This window comes from Fusarium poae, chromosome 1 (assembly GCF_019609905.1).
Source record: "Fusarium poae strain DAOMC 252244 chromosome 1, whole genome shotgun sequence".
In the NCBI taxonomy this organism is placed as follows: Eukaryota; Fungi; Ascomycota; class Sordariomycetes; order Hypocreales; family Nectriaceae; genus Fusarium; species Fusarium poae.
Window position 1 is genome coordinate 1,088,199 of NC_058399.1, and position 26,956 is coordinate 1,115,154.

At 49.1% G+C, this 26,956-nt stretch overlaps 8 protein-coding genes across 8 annotated transcripts; 3 read left to right on the forward strand and 5 right to left on the reverse strand.

The window, feature by feature from the left end:
• Positions 1 to 184: 184 nt before the first annotated feature.
• FPOAC1_000381 (uncharacterized protein) lies at positions 185 to 2,695 on the forward strand (the record flags this gene model as incomplete). Its single annotated transcript, XM_044844997.1, has 1 exon — positions 185 to 2,695. One exon carries the CDS (start codon positions 185 to 187, stop codon positions 2,693 to 2,695), a length of 2,511 nt encoding a protein of 836 aa, XP_044710913.1.
• Positions 2,696 to 2,890: 195 nt separating this feature from the next.
• Positions 2,891 to 5,955, reverse strand: FPOAC1_000382 (uncharacterized protein; the record flags this gene model as incomplete). Its single annotated transcript, XM_044844998.1, has 3 exons — positions 2,891 to 4,578; positions 4,628 to 5,056; positions 5,106 to 5,955. 3 exons carry the CDS (start codon positions 5,953 to 5,955, stop codon positions 2,891 to 2,893), a joined length of 2,967 nt encoding a protein of 988 aa, XP_044710914.1.
• Positions 5,956 to 6,277: 322 nt separating this feature from the next.
• Positions 6,278 to 7,821, forward strand: FPOAC1_000383 (uncharacterized protein; the record flags this gene model as incomplete). Its single annotated transcript, XM_044844999.1, has 5 exons — positions 6,278 to 6,327; positions 6,401 to 6,499; positions 6,548 to 6,553; positions 6,610 to 6,689; positions 6,749 to 7,821. The coding sequence occupies 5 exons, from the start codon at positions 6,278 to 6,280 to the stop codon at positions 7,819 to 7,821; spliced, it is 1,308 nt and encodes a 435-aa protein (XP_044710915.1).
• Positions 7,822 to 8,116: 295 nt separating this feature from the next.
• On the reverse strand, positions 8,117 to 9,323 carry FPOAC1_000384 (uncharacterized protein; the record flags this gene model as incomplete). The annotated part of the gene is made up of 2 exons (XM_044845000.1): positions 8,117 to 9,196; positions 9,258 to 9,323. 2 exons carry the CDS (start codon positions 9,321 to 9,323, stop codon positions 8,117 to 8,119), a joined length of 1,146 nt encoding a protein of 381 aa, XP_044710916.1.
• Positions 9,324 to 11,015: 1,692 nt separating this feature from the next.
• FPOAC1_000385 (uncharacterized protein) lies at positions 11,016 to 15,586 on the reverse strand (the record flags this gene model as incomplete). The annotated part of the gene is made up of 3 exons (XM_044845001.1): positions 11,016 to 14,671; positions 14,727 to 15,381; positions 15,485 to 15,586. The coding sequence occupies 3 exons, from the start codon at positions 15,584 to 15,586 to the stop codon at positions 11,016 to 11,018; spliced, it is 4,413 nt and encodes a 1,470-aa protein (XP_044710917.1).
• Positions 15,587 to 16,266: 680 nt separating this feature from the next.
• PUP1 (proteasome core particle subunit beta 2) lies at positions 16,267 to 17,176 on the forward strand (the record flags this gene model as incomplete). The annotated part of the gene is made up of 2 exons (XM_044845002.1): positions 16,267 to 16,392; positions 16,490 to 17,176. 2 exons carry the CDS (start codon positions 16,267 to 16,269, stop codon positions 17,174 to 17,176), a joined length of 813 nt encoding a protein of 270 aa, XP_044710918.1.
• Positions 17,177 to 17,803: 627 nt separating this feature from the next.
• FPOAC1_000387 (uncharacterized protein) lies at positions 17,804 to 20,096 on the reverse strand (the record flags this gene model as incomplete). Its single annotated transcript, XM_044845003.1, has 3 exons — positions 17,804 to 17,912; positions 17,961 to 18,099; positions 18,149 to 20,096. The coding sequence occupies 3 exons, from the start codon at positions 20,094 to 20,096 to the stop codon at positions 17,804 to 17,806; spliced, it is 2,196 nt and encodes a 731-aa protein (XP_044710919.1).
• Positions 20,097 to 24,424: 4,328 nt separating this feature from the next.
• On the reverse strand, positions 24,425 to 25,876 carry FPOAC1_000388 (uncharacterized protein; the record flags this gene model as incomplete). Its single annotated transcript, XM_044845004.1, has 3 exons — positions 24,425 to 24,598; positions 24,655 to 25,607; positions 25,684 to 25,876. 3 exons carry the CDS (start codon positions 25,874 to 25,876, stop codon positions 24,425 to 24,427), a joined length of 1,320 nt encoding a protein of 439 aa, XP_044710920.1.
• Between the last annotated feature and the right edge of the window lie 1,080 nt (positions 25,877 to 26,956).

A 26,956-nucleotide genomic window follows, 5' to 3' on the forward strand; every position in this document is an offset into this window, starting at 1 on the left:
GGTCACGATCTGCTCGTTCCTCAAACGTTTTCTTTCTCTTGACTTGCACAGCGTGAAATTATCATGAAGTAATCAACAAACAAACGCATCAGTTCTTTCTCTACTCTATCAGTCGGCTAGCTACCTAGCTTAGTTGCTTACATCCCTCCCCTGCTGAACATCTTCAGCCCAAATATTCACCAAAATGTCGTCGCTTCAACCTAGAGGACCCGACTCTGCAGTCGGCAAGCAAAAGGCAATTGAAGATGCAAAGAAAATGCAAAAGCTCGTCGCCGAGCAGTGTTTAAAATTCGGAAAGGATCCTCCCCAGTATCGCCTTTCAGAACTCATTGGCAAGGGCAGTTTCGGTCGTGTATACAAGGCCACCTCTCTAACATCAAACCAACTTGTTGCCGTCAAGATTATCGACATTGAAGAGAGTGATACTGTCAACCCCAAGCTTGCCGATACGTACAGCGATTTACTCAAAGAGATTAACGCCTTGCAACTTCTTAGTGACAGCGGCGCTAAGAATATTAACCATGTTATCGACGCTCTTCCTGTTGGTCAATCCATGTGGATGATTACAGAATATTGCGCTGGGGGTAGTGTCGCTACTCTCATGAAACCAACTTCACCAGGCGGTCTCCAGGAGAAATGGATTATTCCCATCTTGCGCGAGGTGGCAGAGGCCATTTACTGGGTCCACGGCCAAGGCATTATTCACAGAGATATCAAATGTGCCAATATCCTGGTTACTGAAGAAGGAAACGTACAGCTTTGCGATTTTGGAGTTGCTGGTGTTATCGAAACCAAATTCGACAAGCGTTCAACCGTCATTGGTACTCCTCATTGGATGGCCCCCGAGCTCTTCGACAATAGTACTTCCTACGGCACAGAAGTGGATATTTGGGCTTTTGGTGCCATGGTATTCGAGATTGCATCAGGCCTACCGCCAAGTGTGGCTGCAGGTATGATGGATTTCAACAGGCTAGGTTCATACCTCAAACAGCATCTCCCTCGCCTCGAAGGAGATCGGTATTCCCAGAGCCTGAAAGACCTCGTGGCGTATTGCTTGGTAGATGACCCTAAGCAACGTCCTACAATTGAACAAATTCAACGACACCGGTATATACACAACACTCAAGACGCGTATCCTACCTCGGACCTGGCGCACTTAGTTAGAGGCTACAAGTTGTGGGAGGCACAAGGTGGTGTTCGCAAGTCTCTCTTCTCTGCAGGAGGAGCACAGGGACCTTCTGACCTGGGTCTTCAACTCTTGGACAATGACGAGTGGAACTTCAGTACAACTGCTGCATTCGATCAGCAAGTCCTTCAAACCGGCGACGCTCAAGCCGTCTTTGATGTTTATGGTTCCAATGTTGACTTCAGACACGACGGTTTCGACGATGCTTCGCGCACTCAAAAGCCAAAAGGGCGTCGACGTCCACCACCTCATCTTCCTTCTGTCAAAGCGCCCTTGGAAAAATTGTTTGACCCAAATACGATATCAAATTATGAGGATAACTCTCGAGCATACTATGGTCGTCTTTTCCCTCCGCCCGCTCCTGACTTTCAACCTTCTCAGCCTCCAGCATCAGATCTGCCTTTGCGAAACGATTCATCCCAGTCTCCAGGCGTGAGAGAATCCCTTATAGACCTCGACATGTCCCTTGACGGCAATAATCTCTCTGAGTTCGTCGATTTGAACACTATTCGGGCAGGCGACCCGAGAGCATCAACTGACTATGACTTTGGCGATATATCTTACGACAAGGCACCACTCAGCGACCCAGCAGATATGGGCAACAATCGTCGGACACGAGATTGGAAGTTTCCATCAATGGCCGCCCCGCCCGCTTCCGCGAATCCCGAGATGTTCAGATTTCCTTTCAACGATGATGAAGGACCAAGCACCAGTCGTCTTATTCACCCGCCCACAGAGCCGCTTCAGCCTTCAGCTCAGTTCGACGACCTTGCAGTGCCTTCACCTGGAAATAACAGAGTATCGACGGGCAGTCTCATTGATTTGGACATGAGTCTGGCGGACCCCATCCCTATGGGTGACTACACCAGACCATCAACCTCACACTCCGATGTGGGATCTCTGGCTGGCTCGGAAATAGGAGGAGCGGATCCCTTCCAGCTGGAAAAGCACGCTTCTCTTTATGTCATGCCCAACACTATAAGAGAACCATCCATCTACGTATCTGACGACTCTGAATTTGCGACTGCTGTTGCAGACCTCTCGCTCAACGACCCTCAGATGAACTACCAACAGACCCAGGTCCCGCTATACCAGCAACCACCAGTCCAATCGCAATCTCCTCCGATCAATGGAATTACACTAACTGAAAGACCATACTCCCTTAGCGAGTTCGCAGACACGGATCCTGAATCGTTTGCTCCTAATACACTGGCTGCCCCCGAACTTGCGCTGCAGCCTCCTCCACTTCAACCTCTACCAGATCTACCATCAGCACGGAATGACTATCCGCGCTCTTTTCAACAGCAATCTTTTCTGCCGCCTGCGCCTACGGCGCCTGCTCCGATGGTTTTGGAAGGACAGGGCACTTCAGAAGATGTCAAGGAAGAGCTTCGACGTTTGGCTATGAGCTTGAGTGACCATCTCAGCCATGCAAATGCGTGTTTGTCGGGTCTACCGCTTCGAAGAGCAAGTACGACCAGGATAGAACCGGTAGAACCACCATTGTAGATACGATTTGGCATACATATTTGGATTTGTGGGCTATGAGATTGTGATATCAAAATTTGTGATAGATTTAGCAGTGGAGGAGACATTGATTTGGGGGCGGGAATTATTGGTATGTAAATGATGTATGATCATAATGGTTAATTACGAAAAGAAAGATTGTAAAATCAGATCTCAATTCAACTTTTGATATTGCATCTACTGAAATCCGATCATGTCTCCCATAAGTAAAGCTTGGTACTTTTCAATAGCCTCTCCAAGCCTGATGAGTACACCCGCTGCTAGCATCTTGACATCATTCTCTTCTCCTCCATCCTCTCCCCGTGTCCTCTCGAACACCATTGAAACCCACTGTCTTGTCTCCATCACTTCTCTTCCCTGGTTCTCGCAAAGCCGTCTCAAGTCCCCGCCGTTTACTTCGAGAAGTGAAGCCATGGCAACCAACCAGCCTTTCGTAGCACCAAGATCACCCAAGACGTGCACACGAACGCCGAGCAGTAAATCCCACAGTTCAGATGTAAGCTGTGGTAGAGAAAGTGTCGAGGGTCCTGCGGCATGAACTATGATACCCAGAGTTTGCAAATAAAGTGCCAAAAGCGCATGGTTGAGAATGATGGGTTTCGCAGAGCGAAGAGCAACTTGGAAATGGGCGGCAAGCGGCGAGAAGAAAGATGTAGCCAGGAGGGCAGCTGTTGTATTAGGGATAGCACGCACGCGAGGTTTAGACTTGGTCTTGGATTTGTAGCGTGCGGTGAAGGTCTGAAGCTTTAGAACATCAGGCCCGGTGTTTGCATCGGCAGCCTCTGCAGCCAGCGGAGCGAGAAAGTCCGATGTAAGTGACTGTGAAATACTGTCAAGGGCATTTGCTGGAAGTGCTTTCAGTTGAGAAGAGGGCAGTGCGTTATTGTCATTGTTTGAGGAGCCAATATACAGTTGCTCCATCTTTTCAGGGAGTCGCTTTGATGGAAAGGCAGCAGCCGACTCGTATTGTGAAACCTCAAAGCCAGCCAGTTCTCGAGCTGATAAGCCCAGTGTAATAAGAACTGAAGTTCGCTGGTAGAGGGAGTAATCGCCCTCGAAGAAAGTGCGTGCAAACCAAGGGGCCATTGTCTTGGGCTGGGAGACCACCAGTGCTGCCATGCCTTGCACTCGCAAGTCTTGAAAATTGTCAATCTCGAACTTATCTTGAATACCCACCAAAAGGCCGGCCAACTCATCGGCATGGAAACTGACTTCTGTGCCATAGTTGGCCTTGCGTCGGATGAGGACGGGGGCATTTTGGAGAGCAAGCAACTGCTTGTCATAGGTTTCAGAGTCTCTGAAGTATGAAATGAGGTCTCTAATGTAAACCGGAGGTTTGGGTTTGTTGTGTTGTACCAGAGTGGCGTCGTCGTCAGAATCTTCAGGGTCTGAGTCTTTTGAATATGGAGCAAGATCCTCATCCTCCTCTGAAGAATCGATTTCTTCGATGATGGCCTTTGGCTTGGTCTCTGCGATGAGAGGCTTCTTTTGCCTGGATTTCTTCTGGACAGGTTTGCTAGATATTGCAGGTTTCTGTTTCTGGGGCGTTGGGTTAATTTCGAGATTTGATAGGATAGGGTCGATTGGCCCAGCTGGATCAGAGATCTTTGCGAGTCCCTTTAACTGCTGTGCTTCCTCTGTATCTGTCTCCTCCATCTTGAAGTCTAGTCTCTTCTTGTTATCATCGATGAGAGAAGAGAGTGCTTCACCCACGACAAGACCGAGGAACTGAGCTCTTGATTGAGTCGCGCCGATACGGTTAGAAATCGTAGTCATATATGTGCCAACCCGCATAAGTAAGGTTAGCTTCATGGGGGATATTCTATGCATATAGCCAGCTGCCAAGAGCAGGATTTGGGTGTGCACTGCAAGGGAGTCAGCAGGTTCATATTGCCAAGATTGGGCAGCCCTTACCATCCTGCTGCAGCATGGCTGAATGTCTGATATACAACTCATCTCCAAACTGCGCAAAGCTCTTTTCCAGTACAGATGTAATTGCTTCTCTGTCTTGAGATATCGCAGCTATTACAGCACGGCGGATACCAACTCCATCCCCAAGGCCTGCGCCTGAGGAAGATGCACACCAATCTATGAGTATGTCTCTTCTGAATTGGTCGTTCAACGCCAGCTCCTTCAGTAGTCCAGCTACTGCAGAAACATTGTCGTCCGGAGAGTTATCATCCAGAGTCAGGTGGTTCAAATATTTGCGCGAGAGGTGGTGCAGTAAAATATGAATAACTTTTTTAGAAGACCGCGGTTGACCAAGGGCAACTTTTGTGAACGTCTGCACTGAGCTTCCTTTGGAAAGAAGAAGTCCATCAATAACAGTTTTGATAAGGGTATCTATAAGCATCAGTAAGCATGTTAGTGCCGAGGATGTCGTGCAATTTACCTGAGTGATGCAGTGATAAAGACTTCTGGAATAGTTCGGAAGCAAAAGTCATGGCGCTTTCTTCAGGAGATGACCTGATCCATGAGACAATACTGTTTCCTATCCATCTGCTGTACTGTAGTCCATCAGCAATCCACTTGTTTTCATCCCTTTCTCGATCACGCCCGATGATTTCTAAAGCTTCGGCTGAAGTTGATACGATTTGACCATTTGTGAGGATTGATGCAAGCTTCTGAGACTGAACCCGTTGGAGAGCAGCGTCTGGGATGCCCTTTGTTGACGCACTCCAGATCGCAGATATCGCTCCATGACCGCCAAGAACAGCAGACAGCACACTCAAGAGAACATTGGCATTTAGAGATAAATCGGATCTCTTTTCTTCTTTCCCACCCATCCGTGACTCCTGGATAAGAGTTCTGATCTGTGTGAGAACAGCATTGAGGCCGGTTAGACTTTGGATGCAGGCAACAAATAACTCAGCATCTCGAGGGAGCACGGCTGCAGACTGGGCAACGCCATCGAAACTTCCTTCAAGTAATAAAGTCCAATAATTTGGCGCAATTTCAGAGACGAGTAAATGTATGATCAATGCGCTCTTTGGATTAGGCCTTGAGAGAGAAAAGTTGTCGGATGAAGGTTTGGTGTTTGTCAGAAACTGTAAAACTGCAATGAGACTGTCGTAGTCGGGTTGATTTTTGAGAGCGTCCACAGCATCATCGACTGTTGATATGGTAGTGGTTTTTCTTGGTTCTGGCTGGGGAGAGGATGTCTTTACTTCTGTAAAGAGTGGTTCTATCTCTTTTCGTGATTTGAGATAGGTGGTGCTCACAGGCGTGAGAAGATCGTCCATGTTGACTGTTGACAGTGACTCTTGGGCATTAAAATTACCTCAGGATCGCTCATTAAAAAGAGGGTATCTCTAGAGTTTGTTGAGATTTGTAGGTTAAAGCTACAAAGACGGATGCTTTGGTAAAGGTACTGTACGTTGACCCCACCTTCACCGAGACTCACCGAGCCAGCAGTTCAGGTACTTTAGGCAATGACGATCCTCCCTCCACGCACGGATCCTTTGAAAGAGCTCACCTCACTCACTCTCTCTTCTCTTGTTATTCTTCAGGTCAACGTACCTAGGCCATTCTTAAATCGCAGACACTTTTTTCAATTAACAAAACATGAGTTGCGACGTTCAAACACCAGCTGGTGATCACCAGAAAACGCGATGGTAACTCTCTCCTCTCTTCCGCTGAAGCTCAAGCTGTAGCTCTGGAAACCATCAATACTGACCCTATCAAAAGGAAATATCTCGACCAGATCCGTAACAATGCCGGTCCTTATACAGATCCTGATGCCATTGCACCCGAATCACTCGATCGATTCGAAACAATGAAACTTCTGTAAGTATTTCCAAACTGTCGGTCCAATACCATACTAACCTCACATAGTGTCATGTCAGTCATGTTCCTTCCACGATACCTTGAGCGCTCTACTAACTTCCACGATACAGTGGTGCAGGTGGTCTAGGATGCGAAATTTTGAAGAACCTTGCTATGTCAGGATTCAAGAACATTCATGTGATAGATATGGGTACGTCCACGTTCATCTCCCTCCCTCCACTCATAGACGCTAACTCATCCTGCTTTTAGATACAATTGACATCTCCAATCTTAACCGACAGTTCCTTTTCAGAAAGGACGACGTTGGAAAATACAAAGCAGAGGTCGCTGCTGAATTCGTTCAAAAGAGGGTAAAGGGCGTCACCATCACGGCACACAACAATCGCATTCAAGACTTCGATGAGGAGTTCTATAAGCAGTTTCAGCTTGTCATCTGTGGTCTCGACAGCATTGAAGCCCGCCGCTGGATCAATTCCATGCTCGTCGCCATTGCCGAAGAAGGCGAGGACGCCGATGCCTTGAAGCCCTTGATTGACGGCGGTACTGAAGGGTTCAAAGGTCAAGCACGAGTTATCCTGCCCAGCATGACCTCGTGTATTGAGTGCCAACTCGATATGCACGCCCCCCGTGCCGCTGTTCCGCTATGCACCATTGCCTCAATCCCTCGACAGCCCGAGCATTGCGTCGAGTGGGCTCACGTTATTGCTTGGGAGCAAGAGAAGCCATTCCCAAAACTAGATAAGGATGATCCAGAACACGTCACTTGGCTGTTCCAAAAGGCCCTCACTCGTGCCCAGGAATTCGACATTCCTGGTGTTACTTACTCCTTGACACAAGGAACTATCAAAAACATCATCCCAGCCATCGCTTCTACCAATGCCATCATCGCTGCCGCATGTTGCAACGAAGCTTTCAAGATAGCAACAAGCTCGGCACCGTGCCTTGGGTTCGAAACAAATTACATGATGTACTCGGGTAACGACAGCATCTATACATACACCTTTAAGCACGAGAAGAAGGACGATTGTCCTGTATGTGGACGCCAATCTCGCCCCCTTGAGGTAGATCCCAAGGCCACACTACAAGAGTTGATCGAGTCATTCGCCGTTCGACCCGAAGCTCAGCTTAAGAAACCCTCGATCCGTGCCGAAGGACAGACCCTGTACATGCAGTCTCCCCAAAGTTTGGAAGAACAGACGCGTCCAAACTTGGCCAAGACACTCAACGAGCTTAAGCTCGAAGACGGACAGCAGGTTGTCGTTACCGATCCTGCATTCCCCGTTGAATTCAACTTTTACTTCAAATTCAAGACAGCTTCCTGATCCTACCCTATCCTTGGGCCCAAATCGGCACACGGCGTTCAGGCTTTTGGGCATCTTTCGGCGTTGGACATGTCAACCGGGAGTCTGCAATGGAAAACAGATAAACAACAAAGACTAGAGTAGCAAGTATTGGCATGGAGTAAACAAGGACGGGTGACGAGTATTATGATGTGGTCATGGTATCATTCCTTTTTTTATCTAACCGTAGAGGCCGCAAAACAAACTTCAAATTTCAACCAAATTATGATAAGAGCGCCAAACAAGACCCAGTCCCCATTTTGATCAATGTAGCAGATTACCGCGCCATGTTGATAACTTGCTGCTCAAGTTTCTTACACTTGAGCTTCAGATGCTTAACTGACTCGAGGAAGAGCTCATCGCTGTCCCACTGCCCCGTGCTCTCGATGGAGAAGATAAAGTGATCTCGTCTTCGGCCAAGCTTCACCTTTCCTTGGAACTCTTCGTGGCGGAGAGCCTCTCGGCTGACCGTATCCTTCATGGCGTTAACGACCACCGCCTTGGTCTCGCCCTCGTGACCCTCGTAACCGCTACCAGTCTTTGCGGCATCCTCGGCTGTAACCTTCTCAAGCCCAATGACACCCTTGGGGAAACACTTGGCAAACTTCTCAGCGTCAGCTCCGAGGATAGGCTGAGTGATCGTAATGGTTGGTAGGATACGGTAAGAGGCTGTCGCAACCGGGGAGAACTTGGCGTGGTCGGATCCAATGCCCTTGTGCATGTGCATGGCGAGGTTGATGGTCTGTCGGGGTCGTAGCTTGGCAATCAAGATATCGGGGTTCGTAGGCACAATGGCGTTCTCGCCGCTAAAGTACTCGGCCTGTCTGCCGGTGGGCACAAAGACAATGTCGCGCGCATAAACGTGGGCATTGTGGTACGCCTTGAGAGGGTCGTTCTCGGCAGGCGAAGCGTCCTTGTTGACAGTACATGTCACATTGAGCTCGAGGCGGACCGTGTTCCAGTCGAAGCAGCCGGCGTAGGGATCCTCACCAGCCTCTGGCTTCTTGTGCCACTTGAGGAAGTTGTGCAGACCCTCGCGGCCACCCTTAAAGGGAATAAGACCAAGTCTATGGGCGAGAACCTCGTCCTGGATAACGGAGGTGTTGTTCTCGATGTAGACGTTCTCGATAGCGAGGGTAGGGATCTCGGAGAGGAGAATACGGCGGAAAGCGTTTGCGAGCGAAGCGTCGATCCCGACGAGTGAGAAGGAGGAGAGGAACTGGTCGTTCTGGTGAAAGTTCACTGAGAAGGCATCTCGGAAACGATCAAGAGTGTATTCAAGATCCTCGCCGGGGTGGTGTCCGGGGTAATCGGTGGAGGAAATGTTTGTGACAGTTTCCTTGTTAATACCAACAGTCTGGGCGCGCAAAAAGTTAGATTTTGGGATGCGATCACGGACGAACCAATTGGTAGTTTACCTGACGGCGCGCAAGATCCTCTGTGGTAGGAGCGTTCCTCCACGCAGCTTGTTGTGTGGGAGCCATTGCGATAGCGCTGTTTTTTGATATGGAGAGAGAAAATTAAGTAGGTAAGGTTAGGCGGTGGTGGATGTTAGTGATGATGAGCGAAGCAAACAATAATTTTTTGAAGCCCCTCCAAGGTGAAGGCTCGGTGAGCTCAAGGTGAAGAAGGTGGGGCTGTGGTGGGTCCCGGTCGAAAAAAAAGATGCAGTTGCGAGCGCGACATCTTGAAGTTTCCTTTGTCAAGGTTAAGAGACGGCGCAGACGGGATGACCCCACTTGTCTCCGAGACGGCCGACCGTTCCCGACCCACGTTTCGGGGTCTTCCAGTTCTTGGGCTCCACCACCGTGTAAGCTGTGAGTACGTACCGAGAATGACTATGGTCTGATGCCATTAATGTCAGTCGAGGTGGCTTTTATGCAACAGTGAGAAGAACGTTTCGATATCGGTAGTGACAATGCTTGGTGACAAACTCTTGAACTATGGCCTGACGGCGAGCGACTTCGGCTTGCTTGCGCATGACCAATTACCCGGATAAACCCTTGAAGATTCATTTATACGTGAACCGTCCACTTTGAATCTTGATCAGGATGCCGAGATTCATCCCCTGTTGTTCCGTAGTCGGCAGGTTGTTACTGAGCGTGGTAGACCACCGGGCCGGCCTCTTAAGATCAGCACACCCAATCACTCGTCGTTCATCGCCAGAGTTTAGACTTGCCAATAATGGGTGCTGTCATTGTAAGTGCGACGCAGTTCGTCCTCCTCTCTTCAGGGATCACGCGCACACTTCTCCCCCACTAAGATATACCATCGCGCCCATATTAGAACGACCATACGACGTCAGTATGCCGTTGGGTCGAACTTAGAGACCTTGCTTGATCCCTGCCCTCTTTTCCAATTCGATACTGCTCGCACATGCCAAACATGATTTCTATATAATGCTCTCTAGGCGTAACCGGTCCGGCCCTGACAGTGTGTAATGTTATATGCGCATCTGATGTGGTTTCGTGGAAGTCGACTATATAATACTTAACAGCCCCTCCTCATCTACTCAGATCATATTCACCAATTCCATTATCAACCAATTGATTGACTAAAGAACAAAATCGAAAATCTTACCAATAATTCAATCACCCTCCAATCCGAGATGCTTTCTTTCGTAAAGTAATTCAACTCAGTTCTTAACTCACATCTCTGGGCTAACACTCAACCTCCTAGCTACACTCCCCGAACTCATCCCGAGCACAAAAACAAAGAGCATTGCCGGGTACACTCTGACCCATCTAACATCCCACGCGATGTCTCCCAGAAAACACCCGTCGTCGAACCAAAGTCCTCCGTTCCACGATCTACTGGCCCTCCTGTTCCCATGACTCAAGCTTAAGCGAGGAGTATAGGCATTTGTCTTGCGAGGCAAATACCCTGGAACAGTTCAACGGCAGGATACCCGTGGAGTACAAGGCGTTTTTATAAGCTGGCTCGCTGCAACAATGTGAATAATGGGATGCAATTAACATGTGTTTATCTATTTGACAGGCGCATTTGTTGTATCAAGGACATAGCAAGGAAAATGAACCATGGGCAAAAATACATTAGCTACTTGGGTAGCTTGGTTGGCTTTGATACACTATTTAATTTCTAAACTACAAATGCTTATTTGCTTCATAACCTAATGATACTCAAAACCGAGTCCGTGCCATTCTCGTCATTCTTGATTATTCGATATCCTCCATAGTCCAAACACTAACACCTTGTTTTTCGACGCTGGCCTTCAACTTGCCTAGGACAGCTTTTCGACGTGCTCGCTGTTGCATCAGTCCACTCTTCTCCTCTTGGCTGTAACCACTGAGCTTCTTGCGTGGGGTAGTAGCTCGTGCGGATGCGCCTAGAGACATACTGGCTGCAAAGCTGTGACGGAGATTGCGGACAGGGGTTCCTTCGGGAGAGAACATGACGCTACGCCTTGCCTGAGGGGTGACCATTGGGGATCCTTCTCGGCTGGCAGGGTTAAGAGTAACCTTACGCATTTGGTTTTCGAGAACATCGATATCTCCGCTGCGCTTTTCCACCATGGCTGTCATTTTACCAATCGTGCGGAGCACCGCATCAACCGTGGGAACATTGGCTTTGCCCTTGCCAGAAGCACTCGAGACAGCTGCCATTTTGGTCTTTAGCAGTGTCAAGGCTTCTTCGGCCTCAGCCAAGAGCTTCGAAAACTTGGCAAACTCCCGTCTCAGCTCGTTCTGTTGTGTTGCTTGCTCTGCAGTAAGGGGCATGGACTTTGTTACTTCCGCCTGCTCTGGGTCGGATCTGATCATCAGGATCTGCTTCAGATCTTCCTGCTTAGCCCGAAGGCGGTGCATATCTCTGGTGAGTTCGTGGCAGGCATCGAGTTTATCGTCCAAATCACGAACACGTCCATCCTCGAGATCACTGTGCAGCTCGTTATCCAAAACCACTCCCAGCTCATCAATCTCGCAAAGAACCCAATCTTCAGGAATATCAAGATCATCCTTGTCCCGTCCACCTTCCTTTCGGTTCTCGGTGTGGCCCTTGATAAATGACTTGACGGTTCGAGCATTCAAGCCAAGGGTGTCAATCATAGAGTTGATATCCCGGTAAACAGCTTCAACTTGACTTGGGATGCTCTCCTTAGCAGGGGGGGCGACATTTGAGTGAGCAATAAACTCGTCCATGGTCAAACTTCCTTCAACTTCCGATGCCAGCAGCTTATGTACCTCATCGTCTTCCTCATCAACCAATGGCTGAGTCTCAGCTGCCTCCTGTTTCGCCTTCAACTTCCGGTGCTGTGCCACAAACGGATCTTCGGGTGCGGGGGCGTCTTTACTGGTGATTGAGGCTCCCATTCGAGACTGTCTCGACCCAAGAAGATTCGAGGCGATTCCTGGAGCACTGACCGACCTCATGCTATCTGATCTCTGAACCCTTTCTGGCACTGCACCTCGCAGTGGGCTTGGAGAACGAGGGCTGATGGCGCTGGGGCGGGGGAAAAAGGGGGCATTGCGAATTTCACCGAAAAGGGTTCGTGATCCCTCCTGGTTTGTGTTAGAAGAGCCAACAGCATTACTTGGACGGCCAAAAGAGCTTTCAGGAGTATAACCAGGCGAAAGAGCAGGGCTCAAGTCTTTGGCCACGTCTACACCACTGCCCTCTGAGCCGTTGTCGTCTTCCTCTTCTCCCTCCTCCTCCTGCGCATCCTCTTCGTCCTCCTCGTCGTCACTATCATCAGAGGGAGGCCCAGTGACAGCGGGAAAGAGGCTGGATGGTACCTTAGGGGCACCTTCTGGCTTGTCAAAGACAGACCTTTGCTTTAATGGGTTGACCGGATCGGGTGGTAAGGGAGCATCAGATGCTACAGTAGGCTTGGAAACATTGACAAAATCTGGAGGCAATGGAGCATCAGCAGCCTCGGCCGACTTCGTTGTTGATCGGGCCGTTTTAGAAGTAAAGTCTGGGGGCAGGGGGGCAGCCTCGGGCTGAGCTGGAGCAGCAGGTGATGCAAATGGGTTATACTTTGGGGTGGGATCCGGAGGTAACGGCGCATCTTCTCCTTGCTTGGTCTTAGAAGACTCGGCCTTGGGTGAATCGGACTTCTTACCAAACATACTTGTGTAGCTAGTCGATTTCGGTGGGGTGTTAAAGATGCTAGCTCTGGGTGTGTTCTGTGATGACCCAAACAAACCTCCACCAGCCTTGGGCGTATCAGATGTCGAACTGAACAAGCCGCCGCTTGGTTTAGGGGTACTTGAGCCCGACCCAAAAAGGCCACCGCTAGGCTTCGGTGCTTCTGGCTTGTTTCCAAAAAGGCCACTTCCAGAGCCAAACTTGGATGGTTGTCCAAAAGCCGATGCTTGCGGGGCGGGAGATGGAGCAATGCCGAATTTAGACGGCGCAGGAGTAGTAGTAGGAGTCGTAGACTCAGGGCTCTGTTGCGAACCAAACACTGTATCCTTAGATTTCGGTTGAGGAGTTTCCTCAATCGCTCCAGCAGTATCCATGTCGTCGTCTCTTGGTGCAGGTGTTTCAACAGCAGGCTTGTTGTTGGGGTCGGTAAGGGCAGATCCAAAGTTGCTGCCGAACAAAGAGCCACTTGGCTTGGCGTTGTCGTCCTTGGCAGAACCGTCTGGCTTGAAAGAGCTTTGAAGTTTGAAAGGTGTAGAGCCGAATGGACTACCAGAAGAGGGCTTGGCGGGGAAGGCAGTCTCTGCATTGGATGTCGATCCGAAAGGGCTTGATGCTGGTTGACTTCCGCTACCAAAGACGTTGGTATTTCCATTGTTGCTTACAGATGCAAAGCCGCCCTTGCTGGCAAACCCTGCGAAGCCTCCTGAAGTAGGAGCGCTCGACTGGCCATCAGCCACTGCCTTTCCAAAGGGGCTCGTATTGCTGTTGTTCGCAAAACTTGAGAATCCCGACTGGCCGAAGGCAGGAGTCGCGGCCGACGCACTGCCTGCTGCTGAAGCCCAAGGAGAGCTCTTTGCGCCTAGCTGAGAGGATTGTCCAAAGCCGATTGCGCTAGGCTTGCCGAACGCTGGGGCCGCAGAAGGAGCAGCGTTGCCAAAACCACTTGACCCGAACACAGCACCTCCTGTGCTAGGAGCCGTAGAGGTGGCACTGCCCCAGGGAGATGACTTTTGTCCAAGCTGAGCAGTTGAACCGAAGGCAGATGCCGTAGAACTTCCGAAGGGTGATGCTGAAGCTGCTGAAGCTGCCGACGCGGGCTGGGAGGCTGGCGCTGATGTCGTAGGAAACGTGCCCTCAACGACGGCCAGATGAGGGTACGAAGTGCCTTGTCTAATTGAATCATTGTAAACTACCCACCAGGCGCAGAGCACACCATCATGTGTAAGTGCCCAACATCCTGGAAGTGGACCGGGCGACTCTTCCAACTCGACATCTGAAGGAATAGGCTTGTAGACTTTGTCCTTGCTCGAGAGATCGAGCGCAATACCAACTGGGACCGCATCATCCATGGATTCGGTCATTGGTAATGTCGGTCGCTTGGTGTCGTCCAGGAATTCTGTCAGAGTAAATACCCCTGTAATGGATTCGGCAGGCTGGTCTGTGGCCAGAGGAGTCTGGGACCGGGTTACGATACCCATTTCCGAGACGGCAGTCGAGGCAATGATGAGCATATCCTGTAGAGCAGGTGCGAAGTCACGGAGACGTAGGATTGAGTGGTGTGGTGCCTTGTCTGAGCCAAACGGCTCGACGGGGTCGGTTAACTGCTGGAAGGTAAAAGACGGCGCTTTGCGCGTGATAATGTGGTAAATAGATTTGGGTGGTGATTGGTTATTCGAAGTATGGATAGACAGGAAGATGTGGTTCTCTAGCCAAGTGAGAGACGACACTGCAATGTTGTTAGTCTGCTTCAGGGCCATCTTATCTACCTCTAATTTACTTACCATGAAAGTCGTCCATATTGGGGGGCCTAGGAATCTCGTCTTTGCCCTCTCCTTCCGGCGTCATTTGGAAGATGGTTCCATCGCCGAGACCAGCACATAGCTGCTTTCCCTTGGTGCTCCAGCTGGCACAGCTAACCTGGTTCTTCAGAGGGTTGCTGATCTGTCGCTCTTTGAGATTCGCCATATGCAAATTACCATTGTTCGTAACAATGGCACATAATTCTGCCTTCTCAGGTGTAGGGTTCGGTATCATAGCGCGCAACGTTTCACCGTTTGTTGACAGCTCAAAGGCGGAATTTGTTGATCCAGAGAGTAGACTCTGGACCTCGTAGACAGCCAATCCACCTCCAGATTCCGCCGAAAGAATCAAATAGTTCTCATCTGCGGTAAATGACAATTGCGAAACGCGCATTGGCATCGGAATCTTGAGCTGCGGCTCAAAGTTGCGGACATCGGTGTCGCCATCTTGGGGTGCTTCGAAGGCTTTTCTGACTGACTCGGTCGTAGCGATGACGACTTGGTCGGGCCCAGCAGCAGCGACAAGACCTTTGCGCGAAGCGATACTGAGCAGTGACGCGGTAGAAGATGGAAGAGATTCCCACGGGGATGTAAGGCGAACCTTTGCGTCGCCAGCGATAGAAAGAAAACCTAGATCCTAATACGGGTTATGAACGGTTAGCATCACGTCGTCCTCCGGAGTCAACAAAACAAGACATGATAACGAGAACAACGAAAGTTGAAAGCAATGCGCCACTCACATCTGTTTGAATTGTCTGCAGAGGGGACCCAGTGATGAGTCCTCCTGCTCCTGTGTTGCTCTCAAGCATGGCGTTTTCTGAATTGCCAAAGCCAAAAGCCATGACTGTTGCAGAGTGCCGACCTTAAAGAGAGGTCCTGAAGTTCATAAATTTGCCCGCCCGGGCTCTGCATAGGAGTGGGTTGGGTGACCGGGGAGCTCTGCACGCAGGCAAGCCTAGGTAGCGGTAGGCTGGGGGACGTGCTTGTGACAGACTATGATTGGTTGTTTTTGCCTTTAGCCCAGTAATCGGTGACAACTATGAAGTACTTGGAAATCAGGCGGTGATAGAATCTAGAGATAGTATTTATGAGTGTGTTCAGGCCGAGTTTGATAAAGTGAATAAACCTGGATTAGAGTGCGAATATTTCACCTTGTCGCAATAGAATCCAGGTTGCTTTCTATGAATTGTTTGTCACGTGTTTGTCTTTGACTGAAGCGCTCCTGCCTGTGGTAGCTTGTTGCGTGCCTACAGGATTTTAACCAATCAGGGCGTGTCTCTCAACTCTGTTACAGGTGCTCTACTGAAGCTCAACTGCTGGAGGCAGCTTTTAGCCTCGTCATCAGCTCTTGCCTTGTTAACCTCACTCCGTCTCGCCTCTTTCCTACGACCACCGACATCCCCACCACAGGCGATACCTCAAACGATTCTACCATTGTTTTGCGAAATCTTGTTATCCTTTTGGGACCAGTGCTACATATCAGCTTCGATATCTTGAATTGGGGAATCACAGGTATTACAAAATGCCTGGCTTCGACTTCTCCAACTACAACCGCAATGCGGCTCTCCACGCTCGAGGTGTGCCTCTCCCCAAGGCCACCAGCACCGGAACAACTATCGTGGGATGTATATTCGATGGTGGTGTTGTGGTAAGTGGCATATCTCACCCTCTGAGGGCAGCATTTGAAGCCTAACGGAACTATCACCATCCGAATCGAAGATGAATGTTGACACCTGCATCAATAGATTGCCGCCGATACTCGAGCCACATCCGGTCCCATCGTTGCCGACAAGAACTGTGAGAAGCTTCACTACATTTCCCCCCAGATTTGGTGCGCTGGTGCCGGTACAGCCGCCGATACTGAGTTCACCACCGCCCTCATCTCTTCCCAGCTCGAGCTGCACTCCCTATCCACAGGCCGCAAGCCCCGTGTCGTCACCTGCATGACCCTCCTGAAGCAACACCTTTTCCGCTACCAGGGTCACATCGGTGCCTACCTTGTCGTTGCTGGTGTCGACCCTACTGGCACTCACCTCTTCACCGTCCATGCTCACGGTAGCACGGACAAGCTTCCTTATGTCACTATGGGAAGTGGCAGCTTGGCAGCCATGAGTGTGTTCGAGACGCAGTGGAAGCCTGACCTCAATCAGGAGGAGGCTGTCAAACTGGCCAGCGATGCGATCTTGGCTGGTGTATGGAACGATTTGGGCTCCGGTTCCAACGTCGACGTCGCTATCATCACCGGCGACAAGACAACACTTAAGAGAAACTACATTACGCCTAACCAGAAGGAGCCTAAGCTTCAGAGTTACCGATTCCCCAAGGGCACGACAGCAGTACTGAACGAGAAAATTATCAAGAAGGAGGAGATCAAGCGATACATTACCGTGGAAGACGTGCCTGTCCCGGAAAAGATGGATGTTGACACTTAGAGACGTTACTACGATGCACGGGACTGGCGAATGTTGGCTCGTATGTCAGAAATCGAAGAAAGAGAGGTTGACGCGTGGCATAGAGAGATCCTTAGAGAGGATGACTGAATCTGCCCAGACCGGACGGCATAGTTGTGGCTGACGAGGTAGCAAATAACAATAAAGTATTTCCAATAATATTAGGGAAAGAACGCAGGTATTTACGACACCATTTGATGTCTCTGTCTCGTCTACTTCCTATATGTGCAAAGCATTCTATAAGAACTCTCAGAAGAGAACAGACAGCCGTCGTACTATTTACATAAAGCAGCGGTGTCTTGCCTGAATCAGGCAGAAATAAGTAATCCATGAACCCCTCGCAGGGGAACACATGCGTAGGAGAAAAGATAATAATAAAAAACACGTCTTGAGAAGTTGACGTTGTACACGGAACTCAATCCAGTTCCTTTTGCCTGACCCGGCGTTTGCTCTGAGCAATCGCTACAGGAAGCACAAGAATATTTCCTCCCCAGACCCCATGAAACCCCCGATCAATGCGAAAACCAGTCAAAACTCCGATTAAATGGGTATGTCGAAGATGTCATTATTATCGTAGGAAACGTGTCACTGAAGCTGTTGCCCATGGGCTCACTTCCGTCCAAACATAGCTCTGGTGCGGGACTTGCTCCTGGCCTTCTTTTTGTCTTTCTTAGACGTAGTAGACTCATTGTCGTCGTCGTATTTGGCCTTGTGGATCCTAGTTCATGTCAGTAAGCGTTATGGGAGATATTTCGTCCAAACTTACCAACTGTTTCCAACCATGCTCATACCCTTGGCTTCAGCCATGCGATAGAATTTGGCACTCTTTCTAAGATTCTTCTTGCAACCAATGCCCTGAGCGTAACAGAAACCAGCTTCAGCTAGCGCATCGACATCGCCCCAGTCTAGGATTTTGGTTAATACGTGGCTTTCCAAAACATGAGTTGAACTTACTACCGGCGATCTCGAAGCACCGCAGAGCCAGAGACTTGTCCTGCTCGATTCCCCAGCCATTCATATGGCTCACGCCCAATTCATAGATACTCAACGCGAATTGGGCTTTCCGGGTTCTTCGTTCTATCACATCGACATGCTTGCCTTCCTTTGCATGGCTCTCGTCATCTGCGATCTCGACACTAGCGTATTCGGCAGCCTTTCGAAGCCATTCCACGCCTTCTTTCTGGTTTGCACGCATACCCCATCCATGACGGCAAGCCAGTGCGTAGAGAAGCATGGCGGTTGGATCGTTCAAACGAGCTGCATAACGAAGGTGGTATGTCGATTCCTTTAGATCTCCGCTCTCGTGGCATGCAATTCCCTTTGCCAGGTGCTCTTCTGCTGACATCTCCGAGGCAGTGGGTGCTGTTGAACGAGCTGTGGGTGGCGGTCGGATCGTGCTTGCTGTATCGTCGGTAGCTATTGAGAGAGGAGTACGATCTCGGCCACGACCTCGTGGTACATCCTCCGAAGCTCGCGATTCCTCGATTGATCTACCCGGTGTTGGAGATAAGTCTGGCATGGGAGGCGGTGTTGTCTCTGACTGGACCTTTCTCAACTCCGTTAAATCCTTAGGCAATGGACTACCTGATGCCAAGGAATTGCCTGGTGCGATATCGGCTGAAGAACTCGAAGGTCGAGTTGGAGGTGAGGGAGGAGGAGCATTTTCAAACCTGTGACTACTCGGGGGAGCCACATCTTGTTGCCAGTCGAAGGGTACCGGCGCAGCATCCCCGTCGGATTCCCCTCGCTGGATAGCTTTGCCTCGTGGGAGTGTGAATTTGGAGTATATGTAGGACGTTGCGCCCTTGTCTTCGGCCTGTTGGTCAAGGAAGGCCTCACTATGCATGCTCACTGGTGTATGAGCCGATTCATCAGCCAATATGAACGACGGTTGGCTATCAGAGGAAGCTTGTCTCAGGGGTGGCTCCATACCAGGTGTGCCAGATCTGCTCATAGGTCTTGAGAAATTGAAGGATGGTCGAGGAAGAGCAGACGATTCAGATCCAATGGATGGTGATCGTCGATAAGAACCAATTGCTGGTGATGCCATTGCACTTGCAGAAGACATTTTTCGTGGGGGTAATGAGTGGAAAGAGCCTGTCATATTATGGTCCTCCTCAGACGGTATTGCTGGAGATGAAACATTGCTAACTCCACGTCTTCGTTGAGGAAACATATTTTGAGGCGGCGCAAGTCCAAGATCGTCGAAAACATGCATCTTGGGCTTCTCTGGTGAGCCTGCGATTGAGCCGCTAATTGAGCCGCTGGGTCGTCGCGCGGAGAGCAACGAAGCATTGTCTTCCTTTCGAGACGGAGAAGATTCAAGTCGCCTGTCGGGCTGTGACCGTGTGTCACTAAGTAGAGATGGCGATCGTTCCGTTCTGGCGCCGTAAAGTGAGCTTGCCTCATCGATATGATCAAGGACTCGTCCTCTAGACGGTGCTCGAGGGGGGATCGCAGGAACTTCGGCATCGGGAGTAGGCGGTATCCGACTCATTCGTGGGTGCATAGATACGGGGCGCTCAGCATCGTCACTGAAGGCATCTTCCACCTCTGTCCTCTGCCCAAAGCCTGAAGGATGCGGTAAAGGAGGGTGATCGCCAGCTTCGGAGCCAGAATCTTGGGATAAAGAGCGAAAGTAATCTGAGCGTCCCTGAACAATCAAAGGGCTTTCGGTGGTCAGGGGAGGTAGACGGCTCATTCGATTGCCGTCCTTGGCGCTTTCTTGTAATTGCCTTGCAAGCAACCGACTCTGCAAAGCAAAGGCGTCCAAAGGGGACAGCTCGGGAGGGATTTCACCTGCGACATGGAGACGAGGTGAGCGTAAGGGCTTAGAGACCGTAGAAAGGTTTGATTGTGAAGAGTCTGATCGCAAATCCAGCAAAGAAGGCCGAGACGCCATGATGGTCGTTTTGAAGGTCAAGTCCAACTATCGATGACTGTTTCCATGCAGAATATAAACTGAACAACAAAGGCGCACAGTGAGAATACGAAGGCGCCCTCTTCCAATTATTCCAGCTCAATCAGGGTTTCAAAGTTGCTCGACCAAATTAGCCGGTTGTGTTTGCACTTGGACGTTCAGATGGACCAAGTTGGCGCGAATGCTGTGTGAGAGGCGAAGAACGAGCGATGGTCTAGGTGAGATTCGAAGGTAGGAACATGGATAGATGAGAAATAGTCCTGATATGGATGCTGGCAAAAAGATAGAAAATAATGCGCGATGGCTGGTGACAAGATGTTAAGAATGACGGCGAGTCGAGGGCGAGACAACAGCCAAGGAGTGATCGACGGCGGAGAGGGATCTTGCGCGGGCCGCGCTATGCGATATGTGGTACGAAGATGTGTCGATGGAACAAAGTTGAAACAGGCAAGAGAGCCAGGAGTCCAAAATGTAAGTCGGCGACGGAAATACCAAAGGGAAAGAGATGATGTAGTAGGATCGGCAGCGAAGCGAGCAATGTCTCTGGTGTATATACTTGGGGATGCTTGTGCTGCTAATTGCGCTACGGTAGGTGTTGTTGATGATGGCGGCGAATTGTCGACGCTGAATGACGTTGCGCTGATACTGCAGCTGAGGTCGATTGAGAATTGGAAGAGCAAAAACAAAAGGGAGCACAAGAAGAAGAAAAGGGCGCAAGCGGTAGACTAGAGAGGCGAGGAGCGCAAATGAGTATGTGAATGACAGTTAAAACAATGTACAAATGTTAGTGACGAACAATGGATGGCGACTTTGTCTTGGATGAGAAGTGACAGAGTACGGACGGTACTGCTACAGGTAAAGTTGGGTGGGAGGTAGTGGAGGTTTAAGGTCCCATGAGGCCCAGACTAGGCGCTGCCCCCAAGATCCCAGGCCCCCAAGGGACCTAGAAGGAGCTAATTTACATGCCCTGTGTGGCTTTATTAGGCATACGTTATAGTGCAGACGATTGATGGAACAAGAGTGGATGCTAATACCCAGGTCATGAAATGGATCAACGAATGGATCCAGTCCCTTTGGTTTCCCTTTTTTTTCCAGAATGGATCCATGCATGCATGGGTCATGGATGGAGAGAGAGGTGTACTGACTGTACCTATGGATGGATGGATGGATAACTTACAAACAGACAGACAAGTAAAAAAGGCGTCAAAGTGTACGACACTACAAAAGACATGTTATGTTGCAGGGACAAAGCACTGTCTAACTGTCTAGATTGATCAAAGCTATATCCATGTGAAATTTAACGAAAGGTAAATTTGAGTTGCACAGCATATGACCATGGCCGAAATAAGGATGGATGCCCCTTACTGCAGTGCACCACACCCATACCTCGTCTACACGATCCAATCTGATACCCATGATAGGATCAAATCTACCACGATAGTCTCGCAAACGGATGTATGTGTTCTATCAAAGCACCAGAAACCCCCTCTTTCTACGGCAGTCTGTGCTCATGATGTGCCAAATCCTTACATACCTACTCTCGCCACTTCCCACGTACATAGGTGAGATCCTTCCTCTCAGCCTCAGTATCGTATCTGAGGTTGGAAAGCTTGAATACGAGCACCTACAACTGATCTGATACCGCATTCCCCGCTTTGGCGTACACTACATACATAACGTCCAAGTCTAACTTAATTCTTCCGAAACTAAATAAACTTGACCAAACTGGACCGTTAGCGACCAAAAGGGGCGTTCAATTGCATGTATCTTAGGTATCGACATGTTTGTGTAATGCGCCTCTTTTTGTTTTGACAGCCCCAAGACGGAGACAAAGCCTTTTCAAGGTAGGTCAACTCCTTCATTACCCTGAGCCAGAAATTAGATTAGATAGTTACGGTATTAAGGTGCTTTGTCTGAAAGGGTAGCTAGTTAGCTATCTCATACCTGGTTAATAGTCACTTGCATCTAATCTAATCTCGTTGCTTCCGAGCAGCAACCGCGGTAACAATAACAAGACATTCATTTCTCCAATGCTCTGGATCTTTTGCATGATATTTTGTGTATTGTTTTGAAAAGGCTCATGACTCTCTAGCCTGACAAAATCTTGTTTTTTGTAGTTTCTTGTGACGCTACGACCATACCATATGTCATGCCATGGTCAGTGTTTCCAAAACTCAATGGTATCAAAACATAACATCAAAACATATTGCGATGCCGGACGGACGCAAGATAGCAGCAATGCAACAAGGCAAGGCGCCAGCCAGGGGGCTCCTTCAAAAGATGGACCCCACCAATCTCAAGCCGCTTCCCCTGGTACGTTACCCTTAAGGGACCAATTCGGTAGCAACGCCTCGGTCTGGGGTACTTTGACCTGGCATCCATACCACAATGAAATATGTGAAGTGCATACTATTTTAGCAGACTTACCACTGGATTCCACCGTAATTAATGACGAAAGCTGATACCTATTCGATCCCGCTATTCATGATTCAAATCACCACCTACGAAGCCCTCGTGACTGACCACTAAGCACTAATGAGACTCTCAGCCTCACCTTGGTATTTAAATCAAGCAAACACATTGGATCAGACCCTTGGATGATTGATACACTGTGACAGCGGTAGTGGTATCAACCAGGATTCCCTTACACATCTGTTGGTTCGACGAACCGAATTATTATCTTCAAGACCCCTTCAGGTGGTCCAGAATGTAATTCCTGTCTCATTGAATATGGGTCCCAGATTCGCAGTCGAGCTCTAGACTAAGTTACCTACAGCCTACTAACCTACGGAGTAAGGAACAAACTCACTAACAATCCCTCCGCCTCTAAACTAAAGCATGACTATATTTTCTCCGCCCAAGGGTCAACCCTTTTTTTAGCAACCCATGTGCTGCGCCAGTTCTAGTGAACCAACCAATACAGGCGAGTCGGGGACCACAAGGCAAATTAAACTGCTGCACGCGTGTTCATCCAGACTTTCCACATGGACTCAGACGCGTGTGTATGTATGTATGTATCTCATTCTCCTCTGAGGCTGGCTGGACTAATAAAGTGCACTGACTTTGATTTCCTTGCTGGATCGAGATGTCAACGTCAACGTCAAACCATCTTTTATCATTCGTGCTACACACCTTTTTTTTTTTGGTTCTTTGCCACAGGGAAGCAATCATGCAAGGGCCATTCTAACAGTATCTGGCGTATTATCATCCGGATTCGTTCATTATTGCGTGTGGCTAGGTTTCACCACTGCAATTACTGGTCGCATTCTGCATCTCGTGCAAACACAAGTGGATTCGTTGGACCTCTAGAGATTTGACTACCAGGAAACCACCTAATAACTAGTCTAGTACTCTTTAGTAATTTACCGTGCGACCAGCCTGGATGAAAGATGAAGGATGGGATAACTTAGTGAACCAATCACGTATTCTATCTTCCCAATCAATCTCAACTACAGACACCGACTGACAAACTCAAGTAGAACAGCGATATATCTAATCCCAATCGACATGTTACACGTATTCTCTGGAAGCATTCGCATCTCAAGTGTACTACTAGACTCTTCAGCAGTGATTACCCAATGGTTGAAAGTCTTCAACATCGCTTCGCTACTCATCTAGGCCTGTCCATGACTGTATCTCTTCCTGTCGTTCCTCGCTCCGCCAATAAGTATCATGAACCCAGCCAGTTCATGCATCAGATACAACAGTACTTCGCTTCAACCCTGGCTGTATCCATCACTTGCGCACGGTCAATTTAGCATCTCGTCACTACGTAGTAATCTCCGTGCTCACATTTTCTGACAGGCACAAAGCCAGTAAAGATCGACTTCAAGGGACCACCATTTCCGGTATTAACAAAAAAGAATTGTTCTAGACAAGCTTATGAGCACTTCCCCATCCTTATGATTCCGATTTTGCAGATCTCAATCAATGTTTCCTTGTCAAACCGTTGGAAACTCGTAAGCCATGTGCTATAAACAGACTAGTGAGGTCTTTTTTTATGTAGGTATCCTCTCATGAGACACCCAGTCCTATGTCAAACATGCTTCATATCAACTTCAATTGAGTTTTTCCCTATGCTACAACTTATATGCCTATGCAAAAACGCAGTTTCTTATCATTTGCAATGCTGCTCAAAATCACAACTAACCCAGAACGCCTACCCTGCCAGCGCATATAGCAGTGGACTTTTGGAATGTCTGCACAGTAAGTAGGTAGGCATACTGGCCTCTACTAATGACATCTTGGCCAAAACCAATCTGCCGAGCCAGTCTCTCTCCTCTCTATCCCAAGATATACCCCAGCACTATTTACATATCCTTGGATCGCATCTTCTTGAGACGTGCCGCACCTTCAAACAAGCCTCGGTCAACAGCAGCAGCAACAGTCAGAGTTCCACCGACAATGGCGCAAAGACCAGCAAGGAAACCACTGAAAGTCTTGGCCTTCTCCTCACGGTTGACGACCTTCATGGGCGAAATATCCTAGACGAGTGTTAGCTTTCTAGATCATGCCAGCGGCAATGCAATCATGTACTTACGTAGGAGAAGAAGACACCTGGAATACCGCCGCTGGTGTGCTGGCGCTCTGCATGGCCCTCAGCAGCATCGTTGCCACCTGCCAGACTTCGTCTGTGGCTTGTCACGGAGTACTGGTGAGTCTCGACACTGCCATCGTCAGAATAACCGTAAGCTCCGAGACCAGCGTTGTCTTCCTGCAGGAGACCGGCGATCTTGATGCCCTTGTTATCCCAGCCAAGAGGGAGATACGAAGTCGGCACAATCTTGACAAAGTACATGAAGTTGTAGTTAGGGTCGTGGGTCTCCTGCTTAGTGTCGTCGAGAGGGTTCTGGTGGTGGTTGGTCCAGAGCGTGTTCTTGTGGCCGACCTTGCGAGCGATGTGGTCGGGGAGTTGAGGGCCAAAACGGAGGGAGTGGACGTGGTGGGTAAAGTCGTGCGAGAAACCCTTGGGCACATCCCAGTAGTTCTTAAGATCGTGAACGTGCATGTTGCCGCTGCTGAAACTTCGTCCGGGAGCGAAATGAAAGTTACCAATGACCTTGTTCACACGTAGACCTCCCTCAATGCGGCAGCCCTCCTCACGTTGCGCATCCAACTTCTCGCCATAGTGCTCACGCTCACACTGCTCAACGCCTTCGCCGCGACCAAAGGCCCACGAAGCCTGGGCATAGGCTTCACGGACTTCGTCACAAGTCTGACAACAGCCTGCCTTTTGAGCGTTGGCAGGGGGTTGAGCACCGTAGCAGCCACCACAGTATGAGGGGTCGAGGTGATGGGCGGCATCATCGTGAAGTGAGAGAGACTTGGTATCGATAACGGCGCCACCCTTGCTCTGGGGCTGGAGACGAACTTTGTTGACACCATGCATAACACCGTGCTGTTGCTCGCCAGATACATCCATGACATCAAGCGTCAATAGTTCGCAGGGCATCTTGGGAAAGGTGATGTTGAGGTGAATCTCCATGCGCTCGCCTGTAAGACAGGATGTGTTAGTATTCGTTTACAAGTGGCGCATTTGTTCCAATGGCAACGAATGTTTCTCTCGTACCTCTTCCCTTGTCCACAATCAACTCGGGATGTATATCGATTCGACGGTACTCTGCCCATTCACCCCAAGACAGGAAGAGGACGACCAGCAGCGACACAATCGTGACGATACCACCACTGGTCGTTCGAATTCGCGCTTCATCGACTGTCTTGGTAAAGGCATCAAGCCTTGTAAATCTCGATTTCGGAGGCATGTCGATTTATCTGCGACAGCAAAAAGCCGAGGCGATTGTTGTGTTGAGTTAAGAGAGCGTGTCTTGTAGTAGTCGCGGCACCAATCAAAAAGGAGAGGTTATAGTCGCGAAGGGAGTGGAAACGGATATACAGATAGGTAATTATCAACTGTGAGAAATGAGAGACAGCATTTGTCTAGGTTTCCTTGTCTGGTTTCGGATCTGCACCTGGCACTCGAGAAATCCGATCAAGCAAAAGAAAAAAAAAGAGAAAACACAAGCAAATGCGAGAATATAATTACAACTTGTCGTTTTCTCAAAATGTAAAGGCCACCTTTTTCCAACTGCGGCTGACGTCCTGTTCTAAAACGTAGCTCCGGGGGCGTTTTACAAGGGTCTAGTCCCCTCGGAATCTATAGGCTAATCCAGGTCAGGTTTGGCGCCTGAGCTTCTGCATCCACTTTCCTACATGAGACATTCTACCAATGGATCGACTTGGTTCATGAGCATGAGCTGCTGCAAGAACACTTTAAACTTGCAAGTCACTTGTCTGGTAGTGTTAAAAAAAGATTAGATTTATATTTTTGTCAAAATAGTATAATCCAAATAAAGAATGCATATGACTTATATAATGACTTCCAATTGCACACTTTAGTATGCTAGGAGGTAGTTGTGTTCAGGCATCGTGAAAGTATCAAAAGGATACTTCTGCTATGCCTGGATGAGAAAGAAAAAGCCGTATGAAACTAAAAGCATAAGGGGAAATACTGTAGGCAGCTGCTTTGCACTCTATGATATAGGTGAATCATAGGTACCCAGGTAGGTAAAAACTTGAAGGACATTTGAGTTGGAACACGCAGATTATAAAGCACAAGCACTTGCTTCCCTGTTTGCACAGCAGTTCTCCTTTCCTCTTCCAACCTTCCTTCAACCCAAGTAGGATAATAAAAAGTGCCTTTTGTCTTCTACTCTCTCAGAACAAAGGCCCCAGTCATTCTTACTTGTGATTGGCTGCGCAAATACCAAGTCTCCACCAAAGCTCTCTGCGCGCATCAGCCTAACGTCGATTTATTGACAAGGCTGAGAAATTCCAGCTTTCCT